The sequence below is a fragment of the Grammomys surdaster genome, unplaced genomic scaffold (assembly GCF_004785775.1).
Source record: "Grammomys surdaster isolate TR1022 unplaced genomic scaffold, NIH_TR_1.0 126063, whole genome shotgun sequence".
NCBI classification, from domain to species: Eukaryota; Metazoa; Chordata; class Mammalia; order Rodentia; family Muridae; genus Grammomys; species Grammomys surdaster.
Genome location: NW_021620873.1, coordinates 5,577,515 through 5,605,066, shown reverse-complemented (window position 1 = coordinate 5,605,066; position 27,552 = coordinate 5,577,515). Strand labels below are relative to the sequence as shown.

The 27,552-nt window shown below is 49.6% G+C and overlaps 2 protein-coding genes across 2 annotated transcripts in view; both read right to left on the bottom strand.

Annotated features, from left to right (window-relative positions):
• Positions 1 to 3,720: 3,720 nt before the first annotated feature.
• Ier2 (immediate early response 2) lies at positions 3,721 to 5,244 on the bottom strand. The gene has a single exon (XM_028755543.1). The coding sequence runs from the start codon at positions 5,146 to 5,148 to the stop codon at positions 4,483 to 4,485; it is 666 nt and encodes a 221-aa protein (XP_028611376.1). The 5' UTR covers positions 5,149 to 5,244; the 3' UTR covers positions 3,721 to 4,482.
• Positions 5,245 to 12,144: 6,900 nt separating this feature from the next.
• Nacc1 (nucleus accumbens associated 1) overlaps positions 12,145 to 27,552 on the bottom strand; it is an 18,136-nt gene continuing 2,728 nt past the window's right edge. Inside the window, exons 2-6 of the mRNA XM_028755570.1 lie at positions 17,824 to 18,735; positions 17,550 to 17,723; positions 16,428 to 16,533; positions 16,227 to 16,324; positions 12,145 to 14,961 (exon numbers count right to left, since the gene is read on the bottom strand). Of these exons, the coding sequence (XP_028611403.1) occupies positions 14,699 to 14,961; positions 16,227 to 16,324; positions 16,428 to 16,533; positions 17,550 to 17,723; positions 17,824 to 18,727 (1,545 nt within the window). The 5' untranslated portion in view covers positions 18,728 to 18,735 and the 3' untranslated portion in view covers positions 12,145 to 14,698. The remainder of the gene's footprint in view (positions 14,962 to 16,226; positions 16,325 to 16,427; positions 16,534 to 17,549; positions 17,724 to 17,823; positions 18,736 to 27,552) is intronic.

Below are 27,552 nucleotides of genomic sequence, written 5' to 3'. Positions count from 1 at the left end.
CCAGGACATCCAGGGATATTAGAAATCCTGTATTCCAACCAAACAAGGCATTCTCTGCCCAGAATCTACATGGTGATAGAAGGAAAGAACTAACTCCTACAAGCTGTCCTGAGAACTCAGCACTCGCTGCTAGACCTGCAAATACTTAATTTGTAATGTTTATTTCTGTGTGAGGACATTCGGAGATTAAAAGAAAACTCAGAGGAGTTGATTGTCTCCTATTCTCAGGTACTTGGGCTTGCTGGCAGATTCTCTTACCTGATGAGCCATCTTGTTAGTCCTATAAAATATAAAATAAACAAAAATTAAAAGTAGGGGCTGGAGAGGTGGCTCAGTGTAGCTGTGTAGTGAGTGAGTCTTTGATACTTTGTGCATTCTTCTTTCTTCCACTCTTTACCCACCGTTTCAACCCCGAACACTAGATAGGACAGAATAAAGGATAGAGTGGGAAGGAAAGAGATTCTTGAATAAATTCAGGGGCCAGAAAGTGGGTGACATTATCCTTAGACCATTTCCTGCTGATTAGGGGTGTCAAGTTCCTTGGGAGAAGTTTGGTCTTCACCTTCAGGAGATCTTATTTCTTCTTCCTGTTTTTTCTTTGTTCACCACTACTTAACAAGTTATGACTAGCAACAACCAACCATCTACCCTGCCAAGCATTTATATACCTTCTAAAAAGTCCTCAGAACTGCAAACATCAGACATTCACAGAAACTATCTGCAGCTGGCAAAATCATGCCCCTGCTAGAGCATGAGCCAAATCATAGTCAGCTGCTGTGGACAATCTGAAGCAGCCCCACATCCCACACCTGGGATAAGAATGAAAACATAGTCTTAGAATGTTTCTGTGTTTTTTAAAGAATCCAAAATTCTTACTACAGCTTAGCCTTTAAGAGCTCTTAGCTGCCCTTATAGAGGACCAGAGTTCAAGTCCCAGAACTAACATGACTGGTCTCAATCATGTATAGCTTCAGTTACAGGGAATCTGATGGCCTTTCCCGGTCTCTGAGGACCAGGTACACGTGATGGTAAATGTACATACATGCAGGTCATACACTCATACACGTAACATAAATCTTAAGAATTCTTTTAGAGTTCATAAAAGCAAATCTTCAAAAGATTTAAAAGCAGATATTCATACAGACACTTGAGCATACATGCCTGTAGCACATTCTCACCGGGCAGTGGTGGCGCACGCCTTTAATCCCAGCACTTGGGAGGCAGAAGCAGGTGGATTTCTGAGTTTGAGGCTAGCCTGGTCTACAGAGTGAGTTCTGGGACAGCCAGGGCTACACAGAGAAACCCTGTCTGGAAAAACCAAACCAAACCAACCAAACAACAACACAAAAGCACATTCTCAGTTGTCACAGTAGAGATGACCTAAATATCTACCAGGAGGTGGACAGGTAAAGAATGTGGACCTTATACATAAGAATACTATGAAGATATAGAAGAGGCAAGTCATTCTTTTATATACTACAATATTGATGAACCTGGCAGACCGTGATTCAGACAGGAAGAGGCCTGACATAAACCATCATGAGTGGGTCCATTCACTTGAGCTGTCTACAATAGACAAGACACAAAGTAGACTCTCGGTGGCTGGAGGCTGGGGAGGAATGAAAGAGTGTTCATGGGGTTGGGAGACTGAAACTGGTAAGGATAAGGGTTCTATCCACTTAGAATTGCACAATTTTGATTTGAGTGGAGGTGGGTCAGTCGACAGAGTGTTTGCCTATTAGCGGGCCTGAGTCCCATTCCCAGACAGCACTTTCATCACAGGAGGCAGGGGCCCGGCTCAAGGTCATCCACCCTAAAGTTGTAGGATAGCCTGAGGCACAAGAGACAGTATTTCATAAAACACAATATGGACACATACACCTCCACAGTAAATTAATACAAAGGGCCTCTAATGAAACTGAAGAGCCGATTCTAGACCTTGTATACACTGTCTTGAATTTTTGTGTCTTTTGATGGAATCCAGGCTTCAGCACCTCCCTCAGCAGTATTACTGGCTTCTGAATCAAGGTTGTTTAATGATTCAGTGACTTTCTCAGAAGGCTTTGGAAGTTGGCAGTTTTTCTCTCAAACTGCCAGCTTTACTCATCCAGCATTCTCTCAGTAATAACGTGGCTTTGAGGTCCCGTGGAATCTAGGTGGCTCCAGACTACTAGAGCTAAGAATGATCTTAAATTTCCGGGGGCCACATCCACCCTGATTAATACTGTTTTATTATGAGACAGACTCACTGTGTAGTCCCAGGCGGGACTTGAATGTACTAATCCTCCTGCTTCCGCTTCCCAAGTGTTGGGAGTACAGGTTGTGTTGGTGAGCTCCTCATGTAGCTCATTCACCCCTAAGAGAATGTGTACACGTGTTGAGGACTTGGTTTCAGTCCTCATCCTACGGTGGCTGCGGCACCGGAAGTCCTGGTATGGACTGGACAAGCCACTTCCCTGGGAAGGAAGGGCCCCGCGGTTCCTGGAACAGGATGTACACCGAGGCCCCCTCCCTAGCCATCAGGGACTTCCCAGGCCTGGCCATGTTTCTGTGTGTCCAAGTCCCAAGAGAACTCGAGGATCTAGAAGTGGGCAGCGCTAGGAATCCAGCGAGGAATCAGTTCTGGTAGAGGATCGGCTGTGTCTCCTGGTAGCGCTGAACCCTTACTTTCTAGGAGGGAGGGAGAAGCTGGGGGCTGGGACTTTCTAGGAGCAATCCTCTCCCTCCAGCCCTCTGCCCTGGGGTCAAGAGAGGCCGGAGGAGGCGGGACAGTTGTCGGGCGCTGCTCGAGCTTCCCGCACCTGCGGTTCCTTTGTCCTTAGGGCCTCCGAGTTCCCTCCTACCCTCGACTCCAGGTTATGCCTAAAGCAAGTCGGAAACCAAAGTGAGAAAAATTCTCTCCCGCAACTGGATGGAAAAATAGGCCGACTTCTCGGAGACTCGCTCGCCTCTGCTTTCCTCTTGCTGGGACTTACATTCACCCTGCCCGGCTTTATAACATTTCCTGTGTTTCTTCAACTGGTCTACATACTGAACTCCGTTGAATGAAGCGACAACCAGTGTTAACCTTGTTAAAATCTAAGTATTCTGGTGAAGCGGTTTATAGGCCCATTTATTTCTCTTTCTTTATTACGAGACAGAGTTTCTCTGTGTAGCACTGGCTGTCCTGGAATTCGTTCTGTAGACCAGGTTGGCTTCGAACTCAGAGATCCACCTACCTCTGCCTCTCCAGTGGTAGTTAGCATTAAGGGCTTTAGCTACTATGCCTGTCTTAAGCCCATTTCATAGATAGGTAACTGAAGTTAGCACTCACTTACCAGCCTGAGCCACACTAAAGAGGCTGAAAGCAGGTTCAAAGTCCAGTCACTGCCACTCCACCCGTGGGGGCCCTACACAATTCTGGTCGAGGGGAGGGCATGAAGGGAAACGCCATCATTTAAAATTCCTCAGCTCTTCTTGAAACGCTGCACCGGATCTCCCCCAGTTGTTTTTAGCTGAGCTACGCCACACTATCCCCGAGTTTGTTAACTTCTAGGGAACTCCCAAATCACAGGGTTAGCTTAAGCAACAGCAGGCAAACTTGTGGCAAAGAAATGGGGCCCGGCCTCCCTCTGGCTCCGCACCCAGTCAAACCAGTTCCCGGGGCTTAGGGAGCGGCTGCCAGCCCTGACCCCTTAACCCCGCCCCTCCCCCACCAGGGAAGCAAGCCAGACAAGCAGCGCGTTTTACACCGATGGTCTTTATTTTCCTAGCTGACGCTGTAAAACTCCAGGTAGTTGGGAATTAAACACAACCCACCATGGGAAAAGTAAACAGACTTTCTTAAACACGCTGGTAAAAAAAATTTCTTTCCTGCCCGAAGAGGCCGTGTCTACGACAGCAACTGCGACCAGCCGCCCTCCCTTCCCGCGGTGGTCCACGCCAGGCGATCGGTCTAGGCTGACGGGTCCCGGGGTTTCCAGCCGCTTCAACTCTGGTCGCAGAAAGATTTGATTGGTTCAGTTCAGGCTCTCGGCCGAAGGCCGGCTCACCCACAGCAGCCTGTGGGGGCGAGGTGACTCAAGTCACTTCCCAGTCCCTAGGGCGGGTCCACGCCCTGGCCTCCTCCCAGGCCCCACACCCACGCAAGGCAACAGGAAGCACCCGCGTCTGTCCCATGACGCAACTCGGACGGCTTGCACAAGCGTGCCCACTTGTAGGGGCCGAAACGGGAATGGTAGTGAAATGGCCTTGAAAGGGCAGCCTGGCCCCAAGAGTCCGACTCTGAGATTCAAGATCCAGGTGTCCCTTCTCCAAGCCAAGGAGGAGACAGTCCTTTAATAGCACCTATGGACGCACGTCTGGGAGAAGGCGCCCGCGCCCCTAGCTCCTCAGTCCTTCCCCTGGCCTCTCGGCAGCTCCGGCCGCGGCTCTTCTTCGCGGCCCCCGCCGGCCTTCGCCTCGGGTGTGCGTTCTCGGCTCCGGTGGCGCCGCTCGTAATCCTCAGAAGGCCACCACGGCTCGCACCAGCACGCTGAGCATATTGTCGGCCGGGCGGCAGGCTGGCTTGGCCTCACACGTGGGGGGCGTCGGCGGGGGCACAGTGGGGCCACAGTTCAGGAGACTGGAGAAGCGCCTTTGGAGGACGCGGGCGAGGTTAGGGAAGGCACCTTCGGATTGTGCCGGAGGAAGCTGCAGGCGATCGGGGACCTCCGACGTCGCCTCCCCTTCCACCTCTTCTAGACGGGCCTTCTTGCTAGGTACCAGTCCGACATCACTACCGTCGCCCAAGTCGCTACTGCTCCGGCGCTTGCGGCTGACTCTCGCGGGGGGCGGGTCACAGAGCGCAGGGGTCTCCTGGACCCGCAGCACTTCCTCTTGCGTATCCATGGGCTCCGGAGGCTGCTCGGCGTCGGGGGGCGCTGCTTCCACTGCAGCTTCGGCTTCCCGCGGCGGGTGCAGGCGAGGGTCTAGGGCCCTGCGGGATGGCGGGAACTCGGGCTGGTGGGCTTCTACCTTGGCTGAGAGGTAGAGCTCCCGAGCGCTGCGCATAACGAGGGACAGCTGTAGACTCCGGTGGAGGCGCAAGCCACCTCGCTGCATGCGAGAGTGGTACATCTTCCACACCGACAGGGTCATGATGCGCTGAGCTTCTTTCTGTACTTCCATGCTTGTTCGACGAGAGTGTAGAGTTAAGCCGAGAATGGATTAAGACCGGCGGTGCTGACCAGACGACACACTTACAGGAGGTACACTGCTAGACGTTCAGGCGGGGGCAGCAAGCCGGAGCCCTTTTAATATAGTAAGAGTGACGTCACTGAAGCGCCACGCCCAATCCGAGGGCCTCATCCGGGCTTTCCACTGTGGCTAGAGACTCCTTAAAGCAATAGGGATAAATTTACGTCTCGAAGGAAAAAGGACTTGAACACAGGGACGGAAGAACTTGCCCACTGCGCCTTGAGACACTAGGTGCTGGGTTCTCAGAATCACCAGCGGGCCAGACGATGAGGCCCACCGCGAGACGGATAGTGGGCGGTAATCTCATTGCAGTGGGGAAGACCCGGGACCGGGGTACATTCCCCGAGGGCACTGTTCATCTTGTCTACCAGCCTGCTAATTACTATTTCCTGAACAGTAAAAACTCTGCTACTTATTAAGCAGTTACTACACGCCAGTTACAACACTGTTGAACTTTCTCTTCTTATTCAACGTCTCTGATCCCTCACCTCCACTCCATAGAAGATACAGTTCTCCAGGTGAAAAATAGGCAGCCACCTGATCAATATTTACTAAACCAATGATTATATGATTATACTACAGCGAAAGGGTCAATTGAAGCCTGCAGCCCTTCTATCTCCACCTTTCTGGACAGGGGTGAAAAGTGGGCGCGTATGACACTGGCTAGCTCTGGAGAGAGCTATCCCGTAGCCACTGATAATCCACCACCTTGCGACTGTTGTCTTCACTTTCAGCGTTAAACATCTCCCAGTTTTCCTCAACCCAGTAGCACGGAAGTCCCAATGAACATAGGGCCTGCGATCTTCCCCCGTCAATAGAACAGTTTTCTGTTTTCACGCCCCCGGGAACTGAATTACTCCAAGAAAAATAGATATCTGGGTCGAGATAGTTCAGTGGGTAAAGCCACTTGCAGTAAAGCCAAAGGACCTCAGTTCGATTCCTGGTCCCACGTGGAAATAGAGAACAGACTTCTGTAAGGTGTCTTCACACACACACACACACACACACACACACACACACACACGAAAGCACAAAAATACATAAAAGAAAATAAGACGTCGGTTCCACTCTGCACCGCTTCCCAAGAAAAAAATGATTCTAGTTCCAGAAAGGCTAAAAAGTTCAAATGGCCCCTTCCATTTGCTGTGCAGGCCCTTTAAGAAACTCCCCCATGCCAGCGGGCAGGCTTCCCGCCACTGCAGCGGACCGACTTCCCTGGCTAAATTTGGTTGTAATGACGTACGTCGGCGCCGCGAACCACTTCCGGATGCCCATATAAGGACAAGAACGGACTTCCTTAGCCGGAGAAGCGGGCTTCCGGGGCGGGGCCTTCCATCGTTGACCACACCTCTTCCATTTTTGCTGCTTCCAGCCCTCGGAGCCCGAATGCTGTCTCGGGTGGTTCGCGTCTGCTTGGTGCTACTATTCTCTGGGCAATCTGCACTGCGTCCCTGACAGAGCTGAACGGTTTCCTTCTCTCATGCTGTCGCACGCTGCGACACCGTCATGCGGCATGAGTCCGGGTGGAGATACGGAAAAGCATCTTCGAAACTCTCCTGCACTCGCGGGTGTAGAGGGCAAAGTTCTGGGTCTGTTCTTTCCTCCCATCTTCCTGGGAAAACTACCCTGGTACTCAGTCTTGGTGGCACGTCCTTTTACCTTTACCTGCTGAGCCATCTTGCTGACCTTTTATTAATTTTTGGTTTTGTGAAACAAGATACCACCTTTATAGTTCCAGCTGTCCTGGACTGCTTCTGAGTGCTTTTTCTTTCTTCCTCCTTTTCTCTTTCTTCTTCTTTGTATTTTACTTGCTTGCATGTCTGTGCCAGAGGAGGGCATCGGATCTCCGGACATTGGGTCCGTTATCTGGGCTCTGGGAACCGAACCTGTGGTCTCTGAGAACAGCAAGCATATTTTGTTTTGAGACAGGGTCTCATTATGTAGCTTTAGCTGCCCTGGGACTTATTTTGTAGACAAGGCTGGCCTCGAACTCAGAGACTACGGCCTCTGCCTCTAGTGCTAGGATTAAAAGCGTGAGCCACCGTGCTCAGCTAGAGCAAGTGTTCTTAACCGCTGAGCTAGCTAAGTTACTGCATTGATAGAATGAACTCTGTATCCCGCTGCTAATCCCATAAGATTTACAGAAAAGTACGATTATTGGTATTGGCTAAAAAAGAAACAGGTTCCACAGTTGACATCCGACCCAATTTCGTAGTAGGTTGCCAGTGGGGCAGACGCACTGTATGCCCACAACCAAGATGGCCGAGGTGCAGGCGGATGTTCACACGCTTTGGCACTCTAGGGCCGCTCTTTCTTTCTTGGCAGTCGGGCTCTCGATGGTGGCATCCCTGGCGCGAAGGTGGCACCGTGTTCTGCTTTCTGTTAGAGGACAAGCTAGCCTACACCGGGTGAGGGTTCGAGCTGCGGGGAGGAGGTGTTGATATCTCTCTCTAGGATCCTTTGTAGTCTGAGGGTGACAGTGGCGGGAAAGGGATGGAAGGGAACCGTCTCGCAGCTAGTCAGTGCCAAGATGTAGTCCACCGGGTGACAGGCAGTTTGGGTATGGCCGTCCGAGTGCATGGGTCTCCCTGTGGTGGAATGAAAGGGTATTTGGGGGGCTGTTGGGGTGTCTGGGCCTCGGTTGGTTTGTGACCTCTGCCTTGAGTCATGCTCCCGCAGCGAGGTGCCTAAAGTTGTGAATACCGCGGATGGGCTTCTCCAGAGCTGTTGCAAGCTCCTGCAGAGATACTGGTGGTCGGTAAGAGCTTGACTGGACCGCCAATGAGCTGCGGAATAGCCTGGGAAGCATCAGTGGGACCTCTGGGACTTGGAAGAAAAGACTATATCCTGGAGCTTTAGAGAGGTGACAAGTCAGAGCCTGTGGCCACAGTAGGGTGTGGTGGGAGCCAGCCCTTTAAGGAAGCTGTTCAGCTTAGAAGTGTTGAAGTCTGGAGGAATGTGTATGATAGGGGAAGTTTATCGTCTCTGGCCTTGACCCTTGACTCAGCACAAACATAGTGGAAGGCAATCCAGGCAAATTCAAGCTCCCTTTTGGGGACCTGCTGGAAAGAAAGATGTTCACAGAGAGCATGTGGGAAGCAGTACACATGAAGTCCGTCCAAGTAGGATGTATTGGAAGATTACGGTATCTTTTGAAGCTGGGTACAGGTGTGTTTTGTTTCTGAGACAGGGGTTTCACTGTAACTTGGCTGGTCTGAAACAAGACACCTGCCTCTGCCTCATGCGCTCTGGGATTAAATGTGCAACACCACATTTAGCTTGTGTTAGGATCTCTAGACTGTTAATGCTGTCTTCAGCCACAGGAAATGAAGAACCACTTGGTCAGCCCAATAGGACTGGCCTTCATGGAGAGGAATCATAGAGGTAAAGGATTCATCCAGCCCAAGTATCACCAGGCGCTGCTTCCTGTCAGTCTGACCGGGTGTATTCTATCTTCTGTATGTGTGACCCTGCCCTTCTGTGTCAGTGTCCAGCCTCTGCATTCACTGGCTATCTACCTGGCTCTTTATACTTAAGCCCTCAGTACAAAAACATTTGAAAGTACTACTTGCTGTCTCATCAATGCTCTTGAGCGGTTGGTAACTGCTGGTTACACAATTCATACAGGTCATCTAGAGATAAGGAGAGTCTATGGTGAACTGTGCATGGTGGTTTATACCTCTAATTCCAGCATCCAGGAGGCCAAGGCGGGAGGATTGCAGCAAGTTTCTAAGTTATTGTGGTCTACATAGCAAGTTCCGTGCTACTCAGGTCTACATAGTGAAACCCCATCCCAAACAAAAATTCATCTCCCACCAAAAAAAGCTTGGTGGGGTGGCTGATGCTTGCAATCCAGGAACCTGAGGCTGATGCAGGAAGCCCGGATTAAATTTAAAGCATTTGTTTATATAGTTATTGTATGAGTGCATGCATGGAGGTCAGAGGACATCTTAGAACTTATTTTCTCCTTCCACAATAGATCCTATGGATTGACCTCAGGTTGTCAGGCTTGGCATCAAGTGTCCTTACCTTTGGCACAGTCTCCATAGCCGGTTGGCACACACCTTTCTCTGAGTTTGAGGCCAGCCTGGTCTACAGATGAACTTCCAGGGCAGATAGAGCTACACGGAGAAACCTTCAGAAAACAAAAGAACTCCCACATCTTGTCCCCCAACTCCGTGTCCTGTGAATTGTCAGCAAACACCATGCATACCACATAGCCCTGCCAACTAAGTGAACAAAGTACAGTAAGGTCTGCAGAAATAGTAGCAGGACCTAGCCCAAGGACAACTCCAGCCATCCAGTATCAGGAACCAGGTCCCCTGGCTTCGTAACACCCCCTCCACCTGAGAAGCAAAGGGGCTCTAGGATATTACAAGGGGCCACAAATATCCAGAAGACCTTCCCCTTGCAGTTTCTCTGGGCACAAGGTTCCAGGGTTTAAGTCTTGATCCAGGCTGTGGATCACTCTGTAGCCCAGATTGGCCATGGACTCAGAACAATCCTCTTGCCTCACACTCCCAAATGCTGTATGTATACCATGCCTGGCTCAGTTGGTAGAAGGCTTGCTTAACATGTTTTAAGTCACGGGTTTGATTCCTATTACTTCATAAACAGGGTATGATAGCCCACACCTGCTATCCTAGCACTCAGGAGGCAGAGGCAGGAGGAGACGTTCGTCATCTTTAGCTATGTAAGGAGTCTGAGAACACAAGAGGTCCTGTCTTAACAACAACAAAAAAATCTCAAAGCCTAAATGAAGTGTGGGTATACACTCAGAATAAAAACAGAAGCCAGGCTAAGTGGCAGACACTTAGATTCTCATGTAATAGGAGACTAAGATGAAGGGGACTATTGTAAGTTGAAGGCCTGCTAGACTAACAGAGTGCCATTAACATGGAAGGACTGGTGCAGTAGTAACGGGTAAAGTGCCATGGCGTGTGAGTGCATATATACACACAAAGTAAATGTTGTAAAGTCAATAAAGAGAAGCCAACGTATATCTGCAGTTCCTGTTAAGTCCTATTCTAGGTATTCTTTATGATTTAATAATAATCCCCATTCCAACCCTGGGAAACAAGGTCTGTCTCTCTCAAGCTGGATGGTACTTCCCTTTAGGAAGCAGAGGCAACTCTTGAGTTCCAGGACAGCCAGGGATACATAGTAAGACCATGTCTCAAAATAAACCAACAAACAATGAGGACACTGAAGCATGTCGAGTGGAATGGCCCCCCTTGTTGGTAGCAGGTCTGAGGAGGCAGCCCACCCCAGTCTGTATTGTCACTTCACCCATCTGAGTCTGCCTTGGGTTGGTGTCCTGCCTCAAGTTTGCCAGCTGCTCAGAAGTCTCAGTGATCTGCTGGATGTCAGTGTGGCCTGTGTCCTCTTGCTACTTAGAAGAGCAGGCACCCAGCAGGTTTGTGTGAGCTGGGGAGGTACGGCAGGGTGAGGTTGTGAAAACCCTTGGGTATTCTCGCTATTCCTCCAATTCAGCAGTTGATCATGGATCACCAGGATAACAGCTGAAAATGACGTCTGGGAGCATCCAGGCTCTGAAACACACCAGGTCATGTTGGGCGTGGGGAAGTTGGATAAGCAGGGCATGTAAGACCAGGGCTTGGGGTGGTGCCCCTGGCTTCTCTGGTGCAGAGGCTGATTTCCCGGTGGTGTTGGTAGCATGCTGGGTACCTTTACTCATGAACTGGACCACATATAGTCTCAGATGGACTGGGTGCTCAGGAAGATGGAAGTGTTCCACATGATAAGTTCTTTTTGGGTAGGTAAGAGGAAGAAGCTGGTACTGTGCCCTCTTATACTTCTGACCCTTTTGACAAACTCGTCAGCCATTGTGGTGGTCCTGGGTCTATTACTCTCTGACCTGGGCTGTCCTGCCTACTGGAAATGAGTAATGGAACCTGGGGAGCTGGCCCAAGGCTATCTTGAGCTGAAACCTAGGTTTCCCCACAGGTCCAGATTCAAGTGCTCCTACAAGGTGAAGAGGGAAGACCTTGCACAAGCTCTACCTCACTGCCAATCCCATGCCTAACACATGACAACAGACATAAAATCCCAGCATTTAAAAAATATGTATTTGTACCACTAGTGCTGACAAACTTTGGCTCATCTTTTGGGTAGCTTCCCTAGGCTTCTTGCTCTCAGTGGCTTAGGTGTGTGACAGGAACTCAAGTGCTAATATCTGAGCATCTGATATAAAAAGATTATTTTGTTTTTATAAAAACCCTATTAATATAGGTGTGTGTTCCATCGGCTGCATGGGAGCCAGGTAACAGCTCTGTTAGGGGAGTTCCCATTAGTCTTGCAATGAGCCTTTTCTCTGGGCTTTCCTTTTACCATACCAAAATAAAAGTTCCGTCTCAGTGAAATATAAGGGACTGGAAGGTGGGGCAAAGAGGGTCCTAGTCCTAGGCCAGCTGTAACCAAGATGTGGTTTATAAACCACAAACCAAGCTAACCTCCAAATCCAAGACGTTTCTCTTTATTAAGAACTTAGTGCTCATTATCTTCACAGGAATATACCTCCAGACATACTCCTCAGAGGGGCGGGGCTCGTCTAACTACAATGCAGGCCAGTGACCTGGTGAGACTGAGAGCTCTCAGGCAGCCCACGCTCCTCTCTCACCATCTATCTCAACTCCCAATCTTCTAGGTGTCACTCCCTCTGGGTCTGAGCCACCCATTCTCCATGCTTTTGTCCTTCTAGCCTTTCTTGGGCACTAGGACCTAGTTTTGTCTGCATGTTCTATCATGGAGCTCCTGAGTGTCCCCTAATTGCACTTATGATCTCAGGCTGGGCTGCAGATTAGTGACAGCAGCAGGACTCTTAACACAAGGTATAGTGTCAGGAGGCAGGTGAGCACCTACATGGGCAGTGTAGGGTGTCCCTCTCCAGTGAGCAGAGCACGGCAGGGCTGTTACAAAGGCGTCTTGTTTATTCTTATCAGCATCATTGACTCTCAGGGTTCACATTTCCCAACACCGCTCCTCTCCGTACAGTAGTTAATGTGCAATCTCACTTGTGGGCCTGGGAAGGGAGGGGGCTTGGCTCTGGGTGGGGAGGGCATTGGCACTTCACATGGGCCAGTGGGTGATGGCCTGTCCCCATGAGAGGCATGGATGGGTGGGAGGGTAGCCACTGGGTTTGCCCCTACTTGTCTTTCCTGCTAAGTGGGCTATTTTTTTCACTCTCCTGGGTGCTCAGGGTAGGGACCATGCAGCTCTCAGGAGGGCAGGGCAAGCAGCTGACTGCCAGAGGAGGGGCGCAGGGGTGGCTCCTGAGGTAAGGCACAACCCTGTCTTTGGCTCTCCTAGTGAGTAGTTTTCTCCCCTGCACCCCTGGCTTTATACTTCCCTCACCCCAAGCCCCGGGAGTCAGGGCCACCTCCTGAGGTGCTTGGAACCAATGGGCTCTGCTGCCCACTCTACAAGACCTCTCAGTCCCATGGAACTGCCCCCTTAAGCCTGGGCAGGGAGCACAGCCTGCCCTCACCATGCCAGGCTCAGCTGCTTGCCAAGTCATCAGAGATTGTGCTTTGGGGTGTCTGCTGGGGAGGTGGGATACCAGGCCAGGCCAGGGTGGGGGAGGGGGAGGGGGTATGACTAAGGTGCTTGTGCTTTAGCTAGGGATGTCTACTCCCCTCCACTTGGCCACCCAGGGCTAAGGTACCGGGGGCCAAGTCAGACCCAACACCCCACCCTCACCATCAGATGTTAAGAGGGATCATGGCAGATTAGAGGGTGCTGCTGGCCTGGAGACAGGTCTCCAGATCTGACTCAAAAGGCTCCATCCCACCTTCTCCAATCCTGCTACCCCCTGCCTCTGAAAAGGCAGCTAGACTGCAGAGTTGGGGAGAGGGAGGAGGTCAGGGCTAGAACAGAACCAGTGAGAGGGTGAAAGGGCGTTAATGGAGGGAGTAACAGAAACCCTGTGCTCACATATCAAACTCAGACACCCAAAAGACTGCTCCTGGAGATCTAGAGTGGAAAGGAGTGCGGCCAGAGAAAGCTCCACAAACCAGTAACAATGGATGTGGACCCTGCCCTGCCTCGCTCCCCCAGAAGTGGGCTCAGCTACTTGGGACCTGTGAACACCCTACAACTGTAGTCCTGGGGGAGAGGGAGCTGGTTGGATCCACAAGAGTCCTGGGGCACTGGGACTGGGCCCCTGTGGAGACATGCACCCACACTCCACACACACATTCAGTTTTCCCTGCATCCTGCCTTCCACAGCCCAGGGACCCAGGGAACCTCAGACACATTGCCATTGATTTGAAAAATAAAAGGAAATCTTATACTTCAATATTTCATTCGCTAAAAAAATGTTTCAAAAAGTTATGTACAGGGGTTGGGGGCTGGGAGCCCTGCCCAGGGTCGGGTGGGAGAAGGGCAGCAGTCTCCCAGCCTGCTCCCTGGTTCCGACCCTGGTCTTGCTGCCTCTTGATCTTCATGTTTTTAAAAGCAAACACTCTACGCAGGCACGCACGCACACACGCACGCACACCCACAAATTCTGCCAGACTGGAAACCTGTCCTGAGACCCTTACCTGCCCGCAGGAGCACTGCTCTCTTAGAATGACCTCTTGGGCTGAGGGGACCCACAGAGGCAGAGCAGGGCAGGGCTGAGAGGGGTGTGGTGGAGGCTGTCACAGAGGGTCACTTCTAGAGCTTCTCTAAGCCTTGTGGGCTTGCTTCCTCAGTTTGTCAAGTGGACAATCCCTCTTGGCCTCACCTACCCCAGCCCCGCGGTGCAGGGACAGATGAGAGGGACAGGAAGGCGCTTTTGGAGACATGGAAGCACTGGGGGATGGTGGGAGGGGTCCAGAGAACCCCTGGGCCCGTGGAGTCCCAAGCAGCCACAGTGAGGGGCAGGCTCTTCTTGAGTCCTGCCCGTCCCCTAGCCGGGCCTGGTGCTGGGAAATGCCTAAGAGGAAGGGGAACCAGGGCTCCCCGTGAGTGTTGAGGAAGGTCACAGATCCCACCTGATGCCTGTCCTCTCTCGACCCAGCCCAGCTTGCTTTGGGGAAAAGGTGTGGGATGACAGGGAGGCAGAGGGGCTGGGAGCATGCAGCACCCCTGCAGGGTCTGGGGAGGGACAGACAGTAGCTCGTGACTAAGGTGGAGGGGGTATGTGTGTGACAGGAGGGAGTGTGACATCCATGGGAGGATCCTGGGCAGGTACTGGAGGACCTCCGCTGAGGGGGCTGTCTGTGTGGAAGCTGTATTCTCTGCCTACCAAGTTCTGTTCTTCCTCACGGTCACTGAGAAAGCTGCTGTAGGCACTGCCCTCTGCTAGGTGCAGTGGTTTGGCCTTGCTAAGGCAGCTCTTGCATCCGGATAGAGGGCATGGACACCCCCTCACAGGTCCTGGGGAGGGACAGACAGTAGATCGTGACCAGGTAGGTGGTAGGTGGGGGTGTGATAGGAGGGGGAGTGTGACATCCGGTAAGGGGGTGTCACATGTATGTTACTGGAGAACCTCAGCTGAAGGGCCGGCCTCGCCATCGTGGCTGGCTGTCTCGAAGCTGTGTTCCATGCTCATCATGTCCGGTTCTATCTTGCCAGTGTCGCTGATGAAGCTGCTATAGTTATCACCCTCCACCAGGTGCAGTGGCTTGGTCTTGGGCAGCCAGCTTTTACGTACCACTCGGCGGGCATTGGTGCACATGTCGGCTGCAATGGCATTCATCTCGCTCTCCTTGAAGTTGGGGGCGAAGTTCTGGCAGTAGTCTGTGGGGTAGAGCAGGCAGCTCGGGCCTAGACTGCTCCCATTAAGCCTTCCAGCTTCCATGAAAGTCCAGTGGATACCACTGACGATAACAAACTACTGCTGCTCACCTGGGTACCCGCTTCACCACTCCCTCATGGGAATGTGGTGCTGTATGATTCAGAGCCTGGGAGTTACCCATGCCCACCTAGGCCTCCCCCTGACAAGTGGCCGCCACTGCCATAGATGTGGCTTTTGACAGCTCTGGCCACCTCAGTCTTCTCTTCATTACCCTGGACTTGAGGTCCTCCTGCTTTACAAAGACACTCAGGTCCTTCCATACTATATGCCAAATGTGAAGGATCTCCCTCTGGAGTCCTCTTTCTCAGCAAAGCACAAAGGACCTCAGAACACCACCCAACCCCTTGCTTTTCCAATGTAGCTGTGGCTGACCTTAAACTAACTCTTCCTGTTCCAGTCTCTTGAGTGCTGGTCAGAACCTTCTCTTTAAAAAGTTTTAAAATTTGTATGTGTGGTGGTCAGAGAAAAACTTATAGAAGGGATGGAGAGGGTCAAACTCAGGTTGTTCAGCTGCAGAACCACCTCACTGACCTTAGATACTCCACCCTGTTTTTGAAACAGGGTCTCTCTACATAGCACTGGCTGTCCTAGAGTCTTCTTCCTCTGTTTCCTGAATGTGTGTCATCAGGTTTGGCCACAGACACTTAAAAAATACTGTTATTATGACACACTGCTTTTCTCCTTCCACCTTCATGTGTCTTCTGAGAATCAAACCTCAGCTACCCTGGAAGTGCCTCACAAACACTGAGCCTTTTCCCTGCCCTCCACTTCATTTTTTCAGTCTTTTACTAGCTCAGCAATTCAGTTAGGCTGATGCCAGTGAACTCCAGGGATCCTCCTGTCTTGCTTCTCCAGGTCTGAGATTTCAGACATCTAGCTTTTGCTGTGAAGGCTGGGGATCTGAACCCAGGTCCTCATACTTCTGTGGCAAGCACTTCATGGTGGCACAGGCTTTTAAATCCTAGCACTTGAGAATTCAAGGCCAGCCTATAAGTACATAGTAAGCCTACAACTACAACCACAACACTATGCTATTACTACAGCATAGTAGCCTGCAACTATAGTTAAGTTTCAGGTCAACCAGGACTGTGTAGAGACCCTGTCTCAAAAACAAACAAACAAACAAACAAACACCCAAAACTAACCAGCCATCACCCAGCCCCAACTCCATCCAGCTGCCAACCCCAGGCCCCAGCAGAACACTCACACTTGACAGCATGGAGGACACGACTGTCCAGTGGCTTGCGTCTGGGGTCATTGGTGGAAGAACGGATGCCAGTGCCACAGCTATTGGCCAGTGTGTTCCTGGAGATAGGGTAGAAATGTGGAGGGCATCAGAGTTCCTGGTAGAAGTCGGGGGAGGGGGGCAACCTGCTCCCCAACCCTGGGGTTCTGGGGTATACCTCACCGGTCAAAGAAGGAAGCCAGGAGCCGCCGCAGCAAGACCTTGTGCCGCGTGCCTGCACTGACGTGGCAGTTCATGAGTTGTGCCCTTGTGATGTATACATTGGTGCCTAGTAAGAAAAGTCACATGATCTGGGCCCAAATCTCAACTCACCTAGTCTGAACACCTAAGTGTGTCATAGGCACTCTGAACACACCCAGGTAGATACAAACATGGTGGTAGAGGCCCAGGAAGACTAGGCCTTAGGTCCCAGTGGCAGTGAGCTCCAACCTGCTGGCCCAACCACACCCCGACTCCACTAGCTCCCATCACCTAGAAACCTACAGATTGGTCTTTGATGAGAAGCAAATCAATTTTTCTCTCTTCCCTCTCTCTGCTCCCTTCTTTTTGGTTGAAAAAGGGTTTCCCCCTATGTAGCCCAGGATGGCTTCAAATTCTGGATCTAGGAACCCAGATGTGTACTGCCTCACTTGGAGACAGCTCTGTACCACTCTCCTCACCCACCTCCCTTCTGTGGTACTGAGAATAAAACTTGGAATCTCGCCTGGTGGAGGTGGAGCACACCTTTAACCCCAGCACTCGGGAGGGAGACAGGCAGATAGATCTCTTGGGCGTTTAAGGAGAGCCTGGTCTACATAGCAATGGGGTTTCAGGACAGACAGGGCTACACAGAGAAACTCATCTTGAAAAAAATCAGAGAAAAACAAAAAATTGGGATCTCTTAGCATGCTGGTTTCTACACTGAGTCATACCCCAGGCTTAAACTCAATTAATAGTTTTTTTTGTTTGTTTTTGAGACAAGGGCTCATGTATCCCAAGGGCTGACTGTTATCTTCTGACCCTTGTGCCTCCACCTCCTGAGTGCTGAGATTGTAAGTGTGAACCACCATGCCTAGTTTATGCAGTGTCTGGTATGACATCCAGGGCTTTATGTATGCTAGGTAAGTTATTACCAGCTGAATCATATCCTCAGTCCCAGCTCACCTACCCTAACGCCTCTCTCATCAGGGCATCTGCTACTAATAGTCGCCCAAATGGGAATGGAGTGTCAAGTGCCCTGGGACACAGAGGTAGGGTGCTAACTTACAGAACAAAGGGGATGGAACTAAAGTACAGCCAGCACACCTGTCACGAGCTCCAGCTTCTCTGAGGGGTCACCTTCATCGTAGAGCTTTGGGTGGCAGCGATTGCCGATCTGGTTGATAAGTTCAGCTGGGAGAGATGCCAGGTCTTGCCGCACTCGAATGCGACTGCGGGACTCAAGGACCACCTGCTCAGGAAGGGCCTCTACCTTCTCAACTGTGGGAACAAGGGACAAGTATGTTCATATGTTATACACGCAAGCACGCGTGCACACACAAACATATGCAAGCGCACGTAAGGGACGGGTGGCACTCACCTGACTGGCCAACGTTCAACATACTGTACATGGTATACATATTGCAGATCTGACGGTACTGCTCATCTGTGCCCTCCTCACCCGCGTCTTCTTCTTCGTCCTCTTCGTTGTGGTAGGAGCTGGGACTATCACTGGTGTAAGCACTGGAGGTACCTGGACTGGTCCGCTCTGACATGCTGGGCCCACTCACACATCCCCCCACTGCAACCACAGCCACTGCTGCTGTAGCTGTGGCCACTGAGACTGGCTGGGGCATCCGGTTAGGGGCCAGGTCTGGTGTGGAGAACTTGGCCATCTTGCGGCTGCCATTGTTGCCACCACTGCCTCCAGCCTCCTTCTGGCTACTATCCCACAGCCTCTTGGCCATGGGTGTGCATTGCACTGAGTCCAACTCCTGTTCTGTCTTGACCCGTGACACAAGGGGCAGTGGTGTGCTACAGGCTGGCCAGCCCAATGTCTGCGCTACAGGACTCTGAGGCTCTGAGGATGGGGCCTCCTCTGGGTGCAGGCCCTGGGAGTCACAACTTGGAGAGCTAACTTTGAGGAAGAACTCAGTGCCTTTCTCCATGATCTCCTGGATCTGCAGGAAGCCGGCTGTATAGATGAGCAGGAACTGGTCTCCCATGTTCATGCTCAGCCGGCCTGTATAACAGAATGTGAGGATCTGCTGGAATGACTGTGGCTGCACAGCGGCCGGCAGTTCTACCACAGCACTGCGGCTGCTGTTGAATAGGTCCCGGAAGTAGGAGCTGCTGGCGGCCAGCACAGCACGGTGGGCTTTGAAGGCGTGGCCCTTAACCACCACCGACACGTCACAGTAGAGTCCCTGTAGTCGCTGCTCATTGAGGCACTCAAGGATGCTGTTGCCAAAGTTTGGAATCTCCATCTGCAGGGTCTGCGCCATGGCAGCAGCTGCATAAGGACAGGAGACAGACACTGGACAGGTCAGGTGGCAGAAACCCACATAGGCCCTGCCCTGCCTCAGTAGCCTCACCTCCTGCAAGAGAGCATGAGAGAGCCAGAAAGAACATCCATATGGTAAAATCTGTGATGCATCTAAGAATGGCAGTGCCACTTCCACTTCTGTCCCCTCACAGCCCTGCCTTTATGACTGAGTCAGCCCAAGGGTCCCTGCAGGGAACACTACAGTTACTATTATGCACAGCCATTCAAGCCCTTTTGCTTTCTTGTGGAGCTTGGGACAGAAGCCAGGGCCTTTAGCACGGTAGGCAAGTGCTCCACTACCGAGCTCCTGAGCCTTGCTGCTTAGCCGGTCTGAGTCTCGGCCTTCCTGCCTCCACCTCTCCAGGACTAGAGTCACTGATGTGCTTCATGTATGTCACATGTTCTCTATGACTTACACTACCTAGCTTGATATCGAAGCACTGTGTAATACTTTCCATAGTCAAAAGTCTTTTCTATTGGAGACAGGTTTCCCATTATAACTGGCCTGGAACTTATGGAACTATTCCTGACTTAGCCTTCAGAATGCCAGGATAACAAACAAGAATAATCACATCTGGAATTAAAATGAACATTCTGGGTAGGGGCTGGAGAGATGGCTCAGTAGTTAAGAGCACTTGTCTCTTGCAGAGGACCAAGGTTTGATTCCAGGCACCCAAATTTATAACTATCCACTCCTCTAGTTCCAGGGGACCCGAAAGATGCACATGTGCACATACACACATCTAGGCAATATTCATGCAATAAAATAATAGTAATTCTTAAAAAACAAAAACAAACTTTTAAAATGTTCTGATCAGTGCTGGGGGAATGGAACCCAGAATTTTGCATAAGCTAGGCACATACTCTACCACTGAGCTTTACTATCAGGAGTGCTTTGTGGATCTACAGTTGGTTGAATGTGAGGTTACAGGACCTACGGACTCTGAGGATAGATGGCCAAGCTCAGCCTCTTGCACACAAGAAGAGGACGCAGGCATAGTGCGCTAACACAGTCTGTGGCCCAGAATATGGCCTTAACGCACTCACTAATCATACAGCTAGTCACCAGGAAAATGCACATTCAAACCAAATGCAAAACAGCCTTGTGCTGTAGGCTTGAAAGCAGGAACAAAGCAAGCAAAAGGCTGGGTGTGTGAACAAGGTTCTAAGTTCCAGCCACCTCTATCGACACAGAAAAATATGGCAGGTATTAACAAAGGTGAGAACTTTGAACTCTTTCACACTGCTGGTGAGAATATGAAAAACAACTTGGGAAAAGTCTCAAGGTTCTTCATGAGAGGAAAAAGCCAGACAGAAGGACCACATGGCATAGGATTCCATTTATATGAAATCTCCAGAAAAGGCAAACCCATTAAAACATAAACCAGAAGGCTCCAAGGACTTGGGAAAGAAGAATGGGGTTTGCTTAGAGCAAAAGATGTGTGTTTATTCCTGGTATCATGAACTATCATTTAAAGTTAACAATAATTGATCGTTTCCTAACTCTGAATACACAAAAAGACCATAACCAAGCCAGAAGTGGTAGTCCTGGGAACTCTGCAGGGCAGAAGGGGAGGATCCACTATGCCTAAAGATACAGGCTACACAAAATAGATAAAAAAAAAAAAAACACAAAAAACCCTATTACATTATAAAAGGGTGGAGTACGTGGCATATCTCAGCAAAACTGTTGAACAAAAACAACAAAAAGGACTGGGATCCAGCACTTGCCCACACAAGGCAGGCTCCCTGAGCCACACCCCAACCCCCAACAAACAGGCAACTACAACTGGTTTCCTCTGTACAGAACAGGGAAGTTGTACCAAGTATATTTTTCTGATCTTAAATTTTGAACCTGGTAGGCATATAGTTCATCTATAAAAATAAAAGGGATTTCTTACTGCCTTGTTCTTAGACAAGTTTCTAGTCTGTAACCCAGGTCAGTTTTGAGCTTACACTGATTCTTGAGCCTCAGCCTCCTCAGTGCTGGGGAGCCTCCATGCCCAGCTCCAATTTTTTCTTTTTCTTTTTTTCTGGAAACAAGGTCTCATTATGCAGATCCAGGCTGGACTTAATCTCACACACAAGAGACTGGCTTGCCTCTACTCCCCAGGCGCTGGGTAAATTACCTGGCTTATTTGAGTGGCTTTTAAGAAAATGATTCAGTTGAAGGAGAACATACATGTTGTAGTCCCAGCACCCAGAGAGTAGACTGAGGCCGAGTTACACTATGTAGTTCTGGCTGGAGCTCCTCTGTAGACCAGACTGGCCTCAAACTCAGAGATCCACCTACTTCTCACTCCCCCATGCACCATCAATGGTTTTTTTCTTTAGTTTTAAAAAATTTATAACTATATTTACTCATGTTTTATGTTTGTCTGCAATTATATCTGTGCACCACCAACATGCCTGGTGCCTCTGGAGGTCAGAAGGAACTGGAGTTATGGATGGTTATGGACCACCATGCAGATTCTGGGACTCCAACCCCAGTCTTTGCAAGAATGAGCAAGTCTTTTTAATTTAAAAGTTTTGAAAGAGGCTTCACTATATAGTTCTGGTTGTCCTCAAACTCACAGGCCTGTCTCTGCCTCCCAAACGCCTTAACTAAGGGTATATGCCACCACCGCCCAACACAAGCAACTCTTAACTGCAAAGCCCTCTCACACACAGCACGGCACATGCATGACAGTCAAAATAACTTTATAGGTAAATGGGGTCTTGTCTTTGCTTCATGGAGGCCCCATAGGGGCAGAAAGTTCACCCAAGAGGCTCATTACTTGTCCCTTGCCCTAGGACTGGACCAGGCATGGGGGCACATGCCTGTTGTTCCAGCTACTCAGGAGGTTGAGGTGGACGGACAGCTTGAAAATATTTCAAGACCAGCTTAGACCACATAACTCAGCTAAACTGTTTCTAACACTAGATCCTGAGACTCAGATGCCCTTTCCTGGCCTCCCTAGGAGCCACGAGTACACGGTACACAAACATGCAGGGAAAACACTCAACACACATTTTTAAAATGATTTATTAAAAAAAAAAGATTTATTTTTATTTTATGTGCATAGGTGTTTGGCCTGCATGTATATCTGTGTGTGGGTGTTAGGTCTCCTGGAACTAGAGTTACAGACGACTGTGAGCTGCCCTGTGGGAGCTGGGAATTGAACCCAGGACCTCTGGAAGAGTAGCCAGTGCTCTTAACCACTGAGTCAGCTCTCCAGGCCCTTCATACACATTATTTAAAAAACAAACCTCCAAACAAAACAACAAACCCCCAACCAATCACCATTCCTATTACCTCAAATCTAATTCTATGTGTAAAACAAGAGTGAACCTCTGAAGAATTGCCTTCACCTCCTCAGATAGCTCTGACCTGAGGACAGCAAGAAGTTAGGATGGAATTTCTGAAGCGATGTCACTGAGTTTCAGACTCAGTCATACTGAGTTGACTCACTGTGGAAAGAGGGCTGGCAGAATGTTTCCTGGGAAAGACCACTGGCTTTTGTAGAAGGCAGCCCATGCAATATACTTGAGCCCCACCACAGTCATAAAAGCACAGAGGGGGTTATACCTGTGCACCATAAAAACAAGCGAGCAAGCAAGCCCAGTACCGGTGCATACAAGTAGTCAAGTAGGTAGATGAGGTAGAGAACTGTGCTGGCCTGAGCTAGTCTCAAAACAATGTCAAAACTCCAAGAAAGAAAAAACAAATTTGCATGTCAAAATCTACTTGTAATGCAACAATTAAGCAGGGCTTTGGTAAGCATAGTGGCACACACCTATTCTCTTGGCAAGTACAGAGTCTGATGCCAGACTGGGCCAAGAGACCATGTTTCAAAGGAGTGAGATAAGGTGAAGGCATAAGCTTTGGAAGGTAATTAATTCATGAGGGTTCCACCTTCATGAAACACTGCATCTTGAACGTCCAGTCTCCAGCGTGTGAGCAATGCGTTTCTGCTAGGGTAGCTCAGCGGCAACGTTTCTGGCTCCAATCTTAACAGTACAATGGGGACATACATACTGCCATCCAGACAGTACAGAGGAGAAGGAAACATGCCAACAGTGGAACATGATCAACTCGTATGGATCCTAGGTCTTGTTTTTGCTGTTATTTTTGTGACAGGGTGGTGTGACAGGATGGGTCTCTAATTTGCAGAGGAAGGTAGCAGAGGATGATGCTGGATTCCTGCCCTAGCCTCCCAAGTACGTGAACCACCAGTCAGGTGGGATCTCATTTCTCTGGTTCTTTGTTTTTGAGACAGGGTCTCATTATGTAGCTTTGGCTAGCTTAAAACTTCCTATTTTTAGGGGGAGGGGCTGTGATTGGGATCTAATGTGAATAAAAATAAATAAATCATGAGAAAACAGAACAACAACAACAAACTCACTTCCTATGTAGACCGGCCTTGAACTTTTCAAGATCTGTCTGCCTCTGCCTCCCAAGTACCAAGTGCTGGGGCATTTTTCTTCCTCCCCACACTGAATTAATTTTCTTTCCCTAAAAGGTTGTCATTAAATTCATGGCAGCAATAGGATGAACAGTAGCTCCCTTTCACAGTGATGGTAACAGCTCAGATAAGGCCTTCTCATTTCCCAGTATATTCCCTGAGAAGAAATGAGACTTCCTGACATCTGATTTAGGAGAACAGGCCAGGGAGGCAAAAACAGAGGCCTAGATCACAGAGAGAACAGGTCCAAGTTTGTTCCTGAATCCTGTCCATGAACAGACAATGCTCAGACAGTTAGGAAGGAAACATCTCACAGATGGAAACCCTAGTACCCAGAAAAGCCACAAATGGGGCAGACAGGAGCCCTGGATAGGCCAAGCCTCCCCATCTAGAAAAGGAGTCTGTTGGCTATCTGGGGCCCTTACCACAGGGTCTCCAAGGGTCAGCCCGACCTGGTTTTCCTCCTGCCCATGTTCCTCCACCAGCAGCTCTAGGAACCTGCACCTCTGTCTGCCACCTGTTTCAACTTGTTCCAAGTGGCCCCCCACACTCTAGCTTCTGCCTAACAGAACCTCCAGATCCTTATAGAGCCCTGGCCTGGGTAATGCCACCAAGTTACATCATAAGCCTATTCTTTTTCTTTTTTCTTTTTTTTTTTTTTTTGAGACAGGGTTTCTCTGTGTAGCCCTGGTTGTCCTGGAACTCACTCTGTAGACCAGGCTGGCCTCGGACTAAGAAGTCCGCCTGCCTCTGCCTCCCAAGTGCTGGGATTAAAGGCGTGTGCCACCACTGTCTGGGGCAAGCCTATTTTTCTAAGTCACAGTCCACTCTATGAGTGCCTTCAGACCCAAAAGAGAACAGAGAGAACAAAGATCAAATGCAGAGTCCCTGAGGTAACAATGGCATAACCAGGGCTGAGGAAGAGGGAGAATAGTTACACTATAGATGGGGCTTGCTGAGATGCACTGCAGATGATGCAGAACCTTGGTATCACAAAGAGACACATGTTATCCCCTAAACAGGACAATGCAACAACTACTATTTGTTTTGAGACACAGTCTTGGTACACACAGGTTGTGCAGCCTGGCCCTGGCTCTGGCCCTGGGTGAGAGCCCCTACAAGTCAAGTATGACTGTTTCTCCCATCTATCAAGTAAGAAAATGGAGCTCCTAGCTACTTGGAGGCTGAGGCAGGAGGACCACTTGAGCTAGGAGTTCAAAGCTACAAAACAAGACTATAGAAAAAACAAAACAAAACAAAACTGAAACAATAAAACAGACCTGTCTGGAGAACCCACATTTCTTAAAACAAAGAAGCTCCAGTCCCTTATATAAGTTGACATACCAGTACACAGACTATAAACAGCATCTGGTAGATTTTTTTCCTGTCTTTTTTAGGTGCTAGGACCTTCCATACCAGCCAGTGCTCTTCCACTGAGCTGCACCTCTAAGTGCCTCTAGACTTTGAATTATCTAGTTGACATCTGGTACCAAATCCAGTATTAATGCTACATAAGAGAGGTCAGAAGACAGTTAGTTGCAGGGCCAAGAAGATGATTCATTGGGTAAAGCTAGCCTCCATGGCTAGTGTCCTGAGTCTATCCCTAGGACTCTCATGGTACAAAGAACTGACTCCCCTAAGTTGTCCTGTGATGAATCTCCATGTCCTGCCAAATAAATAGATTAAAATATAATAAAAAGTAAATACATAAATCAAAAGAAGCTAGCTATATACCCTCCTAATTCCAGCATTTGGGAGGCCAAGGCAGGAAATTTAGTTCAAGGTTGGTCTGGACTATGTAAATGCAACAAGATCTCCTCTCAAAAAGGAGCTCTTACAGTGCTGTTTAGGGGATAAGGAAAAAATACAACAGTTTGTTCAGGACGGGTGTGCCAGCAGGTACAAGCTCTAGATTCCATCCTTAAAACCTCAACAAGTAAGCCAAGTGTGTACGTGTTCAACATAAACACAACACTATTTGTGAATAGTCTTTAATTTATGGTTAAGTATGAAGATGTGGAACCTGCAAATAGAGTTATTTCTGCATTCCACGAGGCTCCAATCCCTGAAAATGCTTGCCGCTGGAGATGCAGAGTACTAACAGCCAAACATCAGGATAGAAAATAGATTAACATATAGCTTGGTGACATGGCTTAATGGGTAAAGATGCTTGCTGCTAAGCCTGGCAACCTGAGTTTGATCTCCAGAACTCACAAGGTGTACATAACAAACTCCCAGAAGTTACTGCTCCCCCCATACATAAATTTTTTAAGGAAAAAAAAAAAAGGCCAACACAGCAACCTCAGTTCTTCGCTGAGATCCAACAGCCCCACTATCACTGGCACGGTTGATCGTGCATCGTCTTGTCTTTAAACTCTATCACCTTACGCCTTTCACTATGTCCTGGAACCTGTACTGTTACAGGGATTACCTCAGGCAATAATCCCTAAGGGTCCCTCAGTGCCCTCACAACCCAGTGCCATCACAGAGCCAACAGGATTCTTCCATAATCCCCCAAACCAGATAGCAGGTATTAGAACACAGTATCCTTTATAGAACACAATGTCCTTTATAGACCAGGCCTTCTTTTGTTGTTAATAGGGCCTCACTATGTTGCTCTGGATTAACCTGCCTCTGCCACCAGCTCAAGTCTTGATGGTAGGAAGCTAGCCTAGGTAACTAACTGTCTTGGGCTAATGAACAATCCTAGCTACCTAGAAGCCAAGAGTGCCTCTATCCAACCCACGACAGGTCAGGTGTGTCCTTATCAGACAGGCAAACTGGGGATTAAGAGCTCTAGCCAGCGTCTTGGGCTGAGGAGGGGTGACCTAGCAGTGGCACTTGACTCTGTCTCATCCTAATGGTCACTCACCCTCAACTCTTCTGCTTCACTCAGGACAGCAGAGCCTCTCCAGGCCCCAAGCTCTAACTTTTACACCTCTGCTGAGGCTGCACAGAGGAGAGCAAATAGATGGCAAGCTCCTTTCAAGTACAACCTAGGATGTTACTTCTAATCTGCCTGCCTCTCTTCCAACCCGACCCACCCATAGACAGGGCCAATGCACTGCAGGGAAGACATCCCCAGCAAACAGGTCACCTACTGCAGGCTTCAAGGATGGTTTTGCTGAGAGATTGCTTCAGCTCTTTAATTTATCAGATAGGAATGACACCACAAAGGCTGGCTAGTCATGGGCTTGAGTGAGTGCAAACACAGAGAAGTGTCCAAAGTGATCCTGGCGCAAGAGCCCGAGTATAGACAGGAAGGGAATACCCAGGAAGGGCACACACTGCCCAAGCACTGCCTCAAGCTCAGCTCAGGCGTGCAGCTGGGCCAGGCAGGTGCTGCATCACTGGCTCTGGCAATGAACCCCTAGGTTAGAGCCCATTGGATGGACCTGTACAGACCAAATACAGATTTAAGAAAGCCCAACTCATAAACCTGAGGTGGGTTGTGGAGGACAGACTTTAAGACACTCTGTGCTGGTTGATGATGGTGCATGCCTTTAATCCTAGCATGTGGGAGGCATAGACAAATGGATCTCTGAGTTCAAGGCCAGCCTGGTCTACAGAGTGAGTTCCAGGACAACCAGAGCTACACAGAGAAACCCTGTCTGGGGGAAAAAAATCAAAAAGAAAAAAAGGGTGACTCTGGATTTAAGTCAAGGGATCTGAACTCTGCCTGGGGATGCTAGGGAGACCCCTGAGATCCTCTGACTGAGTTCTTTCTTGTGGACAGCATGAAAGATCTCTGCTCCACACCAGTCAACCCTCACTCTTCTCTCACAAAGACAAAACGTTTTTTGGTAACTCAGCAGGAGCCTGGCACACACTCAATAAAAGCTCTGAATGTGTTGTCCTCAGCCAAAACATCCGCTCCCCTCCCCAACCTAAGTCATTATTCAGATCACGCCTAGTCTCTGACTACCCAATGGACCCTGCCCCCACCCCACTGACCATCTCCTAGTTTGCAGTACCATCTTCATTAACAGAACAACAGCTAGTTTCTCTGTACCTCTGGGGACCATCTGAACAGAAATTGCAGCGAGCCTGCTGCATGTTACTCAGAGCTGCTTCTTCAGCTTCCAGCAAGGAAGTGGGCACAAACACTGAAAGCAAACCGACCACTTTTGCCTGAGGCTGATGTTGCCTCAGGTCCTCACTGAAGAGCAGGTATGACCAGTGCACCTTCTGTTCTAGTTGCAGGTGGAAGCGCCATCTGACTATTTCTGCCTTCATACTGCAGGGTCAGCTCCAACCAGTTTTGCATTCTAGCTGTAACTAGTTGATACCATATGTCCTCGATACCCTACTTAGCTAAAGCCTGCGAACAGCCAGTCTA